The 9,738-nt window shown below is 27.1% G+C and overlaps 1 protein-coding gene across 1 annotated transcript; it reads right to left on the bottom strand.

The window, feature by feature from the left end:
• Positions 1-278: 278 nt before the first annotated feature.
• LOC135928609 (serine/threonine-protein kinase mos-like) lies at positions 279-9,052 on the bottom strand. Its single transcript, XM_065465065.1, has 2 exons — positions 8,131-9,052; positions 279-670 (listed from the first exon to the last, which is right to left on the bottom strand). The coding sequence occupies exons 1-2, from the start codon at positions 9,050-9,052 to the stop codon at positions 279-281; spliced, it is 1,314 nt and encodes a 437-aa protein (XP_065321137.1).
• Between the last annotated feature and the right edge of the window lie 686 nt (positions 9,053-9,738).

Raw genomic sequence — 9,738 nt, 5'->3', positions numbered from 1 at the left:
CCACAACTAAATTCCTGGCTATGGACTTGTGAATATCCAATAGAAGATAGAAATTGTTATTGTGTGATGGATGAATTGTATAGTTTTAACTCATGTTAGGGGGGGGGGTACATAAAGAATATAGTGTATTGCTTGCTAAAAATAATCGGAATTGTAAATTTTAATGATTAATATAAAAATTTATTTTGATTCAAAATTAGTTGTTAATATTGCACATAAAAATTTTGCAATTATGTTAAATTATATGGGAAAATAAAAATATCAATCATTTACAATATTTAATATAATGAATTAATAAGTTCATGGCAATTTGGTCTAATCGACGGTCTTTGACTCCAGCACTGTTTCATTATCTTTATATAGACATCATTTTCAGGGTTGGAGTCATCTTTGAGTGATATAAGTGGCCTCATACCCATCTTTACCAAGTTATAAATAACTGTATCTTTGAGATACCCAAAATACGGCATAACACGAGTTAATAACTGCCACATAATGACTCCAATCGAATATACGTCAACCTTTGGTGTTGGCAAATAACCCATAAATAATTCGGGAGCGGAATACTGCCATGTTACTGATACCGGGTTAGCAACGTTTCTGGTACTCTCGATAAAATTTTCTGTTAATAATCGGGCACGAGGTATTAATACCGATGATCCAAAGTCTCCTAATATTTTTTAATTTGATATAGCAAATAATCAATGATTTATCACAATTCAAAAACACTAAATAGCTGATTAAAATATATTCAAATCAAGTCACAATAGTTTAAAAAAATGACATATACATCAAAGACCTTCATGGGCCAGGTATGGGCCTAATATCATATTTTCTAGCGGGTCTGGGCCGGGCCTGGGTTTAAAAATTTTTTTTTTAATTGGGACTAAAATTATTAAATCTAAATTTATATTTTATAAAACAGTTGCTAATTTAATGAAATATTGCCTTTTTTTCTTCTAATAATAATAAATTTCAGTATTGTAAACAAAATGATGCCTAAATATATTTAAATATTGTTAATTTTCATTAAATAAAAAAAAAATTAAATTTTTGTATATGGGCTTGGGAATTTTTTAACATTAAATATGGGCCGGACCGGGCTTGGTTAAAAAATTAAGGCCCCTGAAGGTCTCTGACTTAGGTAGAGGAGTTAACAGACTATCATTTGAGATTAAAATCGATTATTTTACTGTTTTCTAAATTTTAGTTATTTTAATAAATCCATTTCGATGTACACCTGTTTTCCATCTCTAATAATATATCAAATAATTTTTTCCAAAAGTAATTATTTTTTAAAACATAAAACAATAATTTTTGTTATATTTTCTTTGTCCGAATCCCAAATTTTCAAGCTAAAAAAATTGGGAAAAAAAACAACTAAGATTTAGGCGAGTTAATGGAAAAAGAATATATCAGGATGAACCCCTTTTTCTAGAACAACCGAACCTGAAATATTTTAAAATTATCATTGAACACGAATAGAAACCCTAATAAAACAAAATAAGGGTTATTTGGTTCAATCAATTTAAATGTATAAATTATGGGAAGAAACACAAATTACAGTTAGCATTCTATTTTCCTAACTGATTTTGTTTTATTCTTTTTTTAACCAATTTCACCACCATTTTAAAATATTTGTTCAACCAACTTCAGTAATATCTAAATTATCTATTTTAAATTCAGTTAAGTGATAAATTACATTAAATTTAATTAATATTTGATTTTTTAAAGATATTAGAAAAAGAATTCAAAGCAACATAAATATGAGCATTAGTGATCTGAATCGGGCCTAATTATTCAAGCCGGTGTGGTATTGTAAAATTCTAAAATAAATACGGTACTGATTGATAATTAATGACTTATTTTTTCATCGTTTCAAATATATTGGCGGCCATTAAAATTGTAAAATAGTTATTATATATTTTTTCATCGCTTCAAAAATTTTGGCGGCCATTTTCGATTTGTAAAAAAATTATTTAAAATAGATTTAATAGTTTTAAATATATTTAAATGATTATAAAAATGATTATAAAAATGATTTCTATTCTTTTATATAATTTTTCAGAGAATTTATTTATTCTACAATTCTTGATATCCTATATAATTTTTGTTTGTTTACTCATTATTTGTAATATTTTTCTTATGGTTTAAATTATATTGTTTATTCAACTCTATCCTGCAGAAAATTTTAAATAAATACAATGCAAGTTTTCTTTATTTACCATCGTATTACTGGGATCTCAAGCCTTAAAATTTTAATAGACAAAAGCTTAAGCTAATCAGAGACAAATGAGGGTTTCTATTACGTCAAAGGATCTCAATCAATATCTATCACTCTGATTATGTTTTAATCATTTCCTGTTGGCTTCTTAAAATCGTCATTTTATTTTTTAGATGATGATTATATTTAGCTGATTAAAATTTAACACTTATATTTATAGTATACAAAATTTTTTATATAGAAATTTATAAAATAAAATTTAAAATCAAATCTTAATGTTTTAAATTATTTTTTTAAACTGAAACAACTATTTTTCTTTGTATGTATATATTTTATTGCAATAATATTAAAACTGGCTGATTTCTTAATACTAAGTATAAACATAATTTTATTTAAAAAAAACAAAAAAATATTATAAAAAGAAAAAATATCCCAAAAAAGGAAACATAAATTATCACAAAAAAATAAGGATATATTACATTATAATACGATTAAAATGATCTGAACCATTATATATTCAAATTAAAATTTTTTATACAATCTTTATTTTTGATAATGCGGAGTATGTAATGTATTTCATTTCCATTTTTACAATATAAAATGATCTGCGTTTGGAGAAACGTGGCAGATGCTTCGATATCTAATTCATCCGCCCACCCCACGTTCCAGTTGATGTTTTTTTGTATTAACTAAATGTTTGATTATGTCTTCTAGGGCTGTGCCTATATTAACGGACCAAATAGGCACCGATATTTAGCGTTTTCCAAAAATATCGGATCGGGCCGATACCTGTAAAACCCCGATCCGATCTTTTTACTTTTTTTTTGTTATTTTATGTATATTTATTTTAAATTAAAAATATTTTCTAAATAATTATATTTTAAACAATGCAAATGCACAACACCCCTTAAATTTTATTTAGTTTTTAAATAGATTTAGTATTTTAAAAGTTTTTTTTAAAAAATAGAGGAACATCTAAAGTTTTATTTATTTTAAAATTTTTTAAACAATAACGACAATTTTGTTATTTATACTTTAAATAAAAGAATTTTTCAAATATGATATCTGAATTATGGAAATATTTTACAAAGGACAAAGATAATTTTAAAAAAGCGTTATCTGCGGAATTCTAATTTCACGGGGAGGAATAATAAAAAATTAATTTTACTACCAATACCCGTAAATTTTTTTAAATTATTGTAGAAATAAAAAAATTGAATTAAATTCATAATTTTAAAAATATTGATTTCTTAATTACATTTGGTTCAAAGGGTGGTGATGTAAATCAATATAAATGTCGGACCGGTATCGAATCGGGTTTGAGCCAATATCGGAAAACATCGGATTAGTTAAAAATATGTGGATCGGCAGAGTCCTAGTCTTTCCTCATAAAATCATTATTTTCCAAATGCATCATATAAGAGACAATAGATCTCCTTATAATTGCATGATGATCCTCGCTGCCTGTGATCTCTTTGCAAGAAGCTATAATAACAATTTCCGTCACCAAGAATTGCCTCAAATTTAGGTGAATGACTTAAATTCTTAGCTTTACCATGGCTTTTTGTTCTTGATAACGAATGAGGGATGCCTAACCTCTGAACGTGATATTTCTTCCATCCATAATTCGTGGTAAGGTAATGGAGAAATATTTGGCTCTTTATATAATATTATTTTAATATTGGTAGAATTTTCTTTTTCCTCTTCCCCTATATTAGAGTTTTGGATGTAGGGCTTGAGGTTACACCAGTATACTTTCGCTTTAATGGAGTATTTATCTTTATTATTCACACTATAAAGATCGTTGTCATATACTTTATCAATTATATTTGGACCAAGCCAGGGAACCGACATTTTCCCACCCTTTCGATCCGCACGTCGGGAGTTCCAGACCAGGACCTGTTGTCCGACTTCATACGGGATTTTATCCTTTTTCCTTTTTTGATAATCTCTTTTTTGTCTATGTATTAAATATATTTTCTTTAGCCTTTTTCCATACGACTGACATTTAAAAATTCGTTCTCGTCAAAGTCATTATCAATATTATTTACATCAGAGGTCTTAGGATCATTATTTATTTCCTCAACAAGGCTTAGTTTTGGAATTTAAGTCTGATGGAAGCTTTGCGTTCCGACCATATAACATATAAAATAGGGTATATCCTGTAGATTTGTGTACTGGTTCGCATTGCAAACATTACCCCCGGAAGAACCCTAGGCCATTGTGTTTGATCATCCATCCTCAAGCTAATGGGTTAATAAAGAATAGTACTATCCAAAGCTTTACTATCCAAAACTTAATGTTAAAGGTTTTGGGAGATGATCAAACACAATGGTATTTTCTTTTTATATCATTTTTCTTGTTTTTTTGAAATAAAATTATGTTTATCCTTTTTATTTTATATAGTATTAAGAAATCAGCTTTTTAATACTATTGCAATAAAGTGTATACATACAAAAAAAATAGTTGTTCAGTTTAAAAAAATAATTTAAAACATTAGATTTGATTTTAAATTATTTTATAAATTTCTATATAAAATTTTGTATTCATAAATATAAGTGTTAAATTTTAATCAGCTAAATATATAATCATCAACTAAAAAATAAAATGACGATTTTAAGAAGCCAACAGGAAATGATTAAAACATAATCAGAGTGATAGATATTGATTGAGATCCTTTGACGTATTAGAAACCCACATATGTGTGATTAGCTTAAGCTTTTATCTATTAAAATTTTAAGGCTCGAGATCCCAATAATACGAAGATAAATGAAAAAAACTTGTATACATTGTAATTATTTAAAATTTTCTGCAGGATGGAGTTGAATAAACAATATAATTTTAACCATAAGAAGAATATTATTACAAATAATGAGTAAACAAACAAAAATTATATAGGATATCAAGAATTGTAGAATAAATAAATTCTCTGAAAAATTATATAAAAGAACAGAAAATCATTTTTATAATCATTTAAATATATTTAAAACTTTTAAATCTATTTTAAATAATTTTATGGCCGCCAATATTTTTGAAGCGATGAAAAAATATTTAATAATAAATATTTTGCAATTTTAATTGCCGCCAATATAATTGAAGCGATGAAAACATCTCTTAAAAATCACTACGGTATTGATTCTACACCAATATACCACTATGGTATTGAATCTACAATGATAATATCAATACGGTATTGAAGCTACAATGGGTATTGATTTAACAATCCTACGCCCGAATTTTTTTAAAAAAAATTGTCCCGCTCTATCCGATCGATTTTTTTATTTATCTCGAAAACCCGTTCCGAAATAAAGATAAAAATTATTATTTCTGAAAAAATCAATCTATACTTTTTATGTACTAAATTTAAAGTATCAAAACTACCAACCGATTTATCAATTTTCATATTTTAAGATTGCCCTATATCGCTTAGAATTAAAACAGAAATAATGCTTAAAAAAAATCCTCAAACGTCGAGAATAAATACTGAATATAATTTTTTAGAAATATTTTCGTTATTTTAACGGCGGGGTTATATTTGATAATTAAAAAAAAATTACTTGAGGAATTTTTTTCCGGGGAATTTTCCCCTATATTTAATTTTAAATCTAACCCTGTAATAATTTTCTATGGGAATTTTTTTCCGGGTAATTATTTTCCCTTTTTTCAGGGGAATTATCTTCCAGGGGATATTTTTTTTCCTAGGATGTTTTTTTCTGGGGATTTTTTTCCAAGGAATATTTTTCGGGGAATTATTTTCCGCCTACCCTTTTTTGTTTCTGCTTATGTTAGTTGATTAATATTTATGTTAGAGGGGAATGAAAAGAGACATGTGCAGTCCTATATTAGTGATTTACCTATGGCCCAAGTTATGTTGGTCATACCATCAGGTTTTAAGCCATCTACTTGAGATAAATTTGTGAGATCAAGATGGCCGTTAGACATCTTTTTATTACATTGTTTATTGCTGTGCGGCGCTGGTGTCGCCCTTGACTAAATATATAATTAAGGCCATGCCTACCCTTTGAATCGAAGAGTGATTTGCATTTGATGCAAGCACGTGACTGTACGATGTCGCAATCTAGACGTAAACCAATGGTAACTCTCAATTGTTCGTCTGATAAGAGGTTACCAAGGTTACGATTAGGGGGTGATTCTAACCATTCATGATACCAAGTCTGTCAGATGATTGAAGGAGTTGAATGCAATATAAAGGTGGATTGACTGATATATAAGTTAGGTATTTCAAAATTAAAGGGTGTGAATAATATTTTGTGTGATGATTGATGGTAAAGAGTGCTAATAAGTATATTAACCTCCCATTTGGTATTTAAGTCAGCTAATAAACGATAGGTGGGGCATGTGAAGCCTGAGATCATAAAATTGTTTGTTAATCTAGATGATAAAAATAATGATAAGGATAAAAGATTAAGTGCCAAAACGTCTAAACCTCTAAGGGCGACACAGCGCCCCAGTCAGTAATGAAGCATGTATTAAATCGATGTCTAACTGCTGCCCACATTCCGAATTTCAACCAATTAATTTATCACAAGTGGATGACTTAAGACCTGATGGTATGACATCCATACTTGGACCTTGGAAAATCACTAATATGTCTCTCCATTCCCCTCTAACATAATATCAATCCACTAACATAAGCAGAAACAAAAAGGATCAATAAATACAAAAATTTTAACAACTTTTTATTTACTCCATTAGTGACTTCCACAAACGGCCACTTTCCGCCATTACCTATAAGTTTTTAAAAAATCTAGGCATAAAAATCTGGCTTTCAAGAAAGGAAGCTAAAGAACTTTTATATATGCGTCAATTCAGACATAAATTTTTAGATATAATTATGGTTCCTTTTTCAGAACACAATTATGAAATTGTATTTTTAATTCTAGTGTCAATTCAGATAGAAATTTTTAGATATAATTATGATTCATTTTTGGGAACACAACTATGAAATTATATTTATAATTTTATAGTGCTATAATATATTATGATAGAAATTTTTAATTTATTAATTAAAAATTCTCTAATAATTATTAAAATTTCATTTAATGTAGGACAGTTGGTTTTTGTAAAAGTATTAAAATCAATTTAGTGTTGATAATTTATAAATGCTCATCACTTATTTCTAGTTCAAATTACTTTTTACCATATCATTTTACACATTTAATATATAATATAATATTAATGAATAATATATAATTAAAAATGAAATTAAATTTATTAATTTTTTTTAATCTCTATGAAATTATTGTTATTTAAAAAAAATTTTTTTTTAACTTTTTCATTTAAAAGTTTAATAAATGTTCCTCAATTCATCATTTTATTATATAGATTTAAGATCAAAGATAAAATCATATTGTGAAAAATTATTATTTTTCAAAACGATAATTATTTTATTCCCTCCCGGAACATTATTATATCAGCTCAAATCGGTTTTTTATTAGTGTTACTCCGACATTCTTTTGGTTTCAAATTATTTTAATAAAATGCCTTAACCCGGGTTTTATAAAAATTGTGTAAATTTAGCTTTAGTAAATTTAATAATCTTTAGAAAGTTATATTTAATTTTTTCATAAGGGCTGAAATAAATATTTTCAACTGAACATTTTGTATATTTTATTTTAAAGAGTTCAATAAAATTCGTAGTATTTTTTTTAAAGATTATTTATAAATAATTATATTCGTAATGGATTTTTTAAATATATATTTATATTAGTATAAAATTTCATGAAAAAAATGCCTAAAATTCAGTGAGGTACCTCTACACATGCTGAAATACGTTTAGGGCAAAATAGGGTCTTTTAAAAGTAAAAAGCGAGGGTAAGTTTTAAAAATGAACTAAAAATCTAGATTAGCTAAACGTCTTCGAGATATAGATTAATTTATTTTACCTAGTTTCAGTTCGAATTTTTTATATACCATAATGTTTTTCGGCTTTACATCCATATGAATGAAATTACTAGAATGACAGTAATTCAATCCTTCGGCAATTTGGTTAATCATGAATATTCTATCCTTCATGTCAAAGGATATCTTTTCATCATCAATTACATTTTGTAAATTAAAGGTGCCTCCAAACTCCATGTATATGTAAAGTATTTTAGGTATGTTGGATATATCATAATTAATTTTCATACCATATAATTTTATTATATTTTGATGATTTAAGTGGAAGGCGTTCATTTCCGATTTGCATACGTGATTAAATGCTACATTTGAGGTAAATTTTATTTTTTTGGTAACGTAAGTTAAATTTTTTTTGGTCTTTACGCAAACATAGCTAAAATTCCCTCTGCCAAGATACAGTTTATTATCGTTGCTAATCATGAAGGCTTTCGGGGCTTGGTTGTGTTTGGAAGTTTTTATCAATATTTGAGAATCTTTTGTGTGGGATAGTTGATGTAGCAATGGATCAGTGAATTGTGTTGATACTCTCGTTTGAGAAAACACGGGAGAGATATGCCTATCATGATCGGATTCAAAAAGTTGATGATTAGGAGACGAGATAGGTGTAATGGAATTCTCGGAGGAAAAACTTAAATCTGGAGGCGTCGTCGTTTTAACCACGACAGAATGTTGTTTATAGATAGATTTATTTTGCTTCAAAGGTGTTGTTAATAAGTTTGAGTTTGGGGATTTTAAATTACGATTGTATGGAGATGGGTAGCTACTACTCTCTTTACAACATAATAGATCGTGCAGTGAATTAGGAGTAAATGCCCGGATAGGTGATTGTTTCAAAGTTAGGTGAGTGGTCGTATTAGTCAGAGTATTTTTTATTACTAATAATTTTGAATTAAAGTATTTGGCCATGAATATTATTGTTACATTTAAATAATATATAAAAAATTAATTTTATGAATACTACTGGTAGATTTAAATAATATATAAATTGATATTATCAATTTGTATTTTTTTGTAAGTCCTAAGGGACTCATTACTTAAAAAAAAGAAAAACTAAAAAAGTTCCATTAATTTTATATAATAATTTAAAAATTGATTAAATTATGTTGATGTTTGACATTCAAATGGTTTCATAAATTAAATATAAATTGGATCTACTAATGACTTTAAAAAATATTTTTAAATACCCTATTAAAGTTTTTGATTGCACCTTAACATAATCCGACCATATTCTTCTACCATGTTTGGTGGACTATAATAAGTGAAGCTAACATTCCTCTTGATAAATTCACAAGTTTTCCAAAATATAATTTTAATCTAATAAAAAATACCCCCCCCCCCCCCCCACTTAAATGAAAGCAATTTAAAGTTTTCATTAAAAAAAATTTTTGAAGAAAAAGTAACTTTTAGACTTCAATTAAATTTATGAGGGAAAAACCATCTAAAAGTTATCACTCACTTGGTAAAATCCTGATTATGCATATGGCTGGTTTACAGATGATTTTTCCCCAAATACCCATTCTACTCCAAAAATTATACTTCAAGTGATATTGTGTCAAATTAGCAGATGTCTTCCAATATTTAAATAAAAGTCT

The sequence above is a fragment of the Gordionus sp. m RMFG-2023 genome, chromosome 4 (assembly GCF_954871325.1).
Source record: "Gordionus sp. m RMFG-2023 chromosome 4, tfGorSpeb1-WG-v2, whole genome shotgun sequence".
Classification (NCBI taxonomy): Eukaryota; Metazoa; Nematomorpha; class Gordioida; order Chordodea; family Parachordodidae; genus Gordionus; species Gordionus sp. m RMFG-2023.
This window is presented reverse-complemented; position numbering and strand designations above follow the sequence as displayed.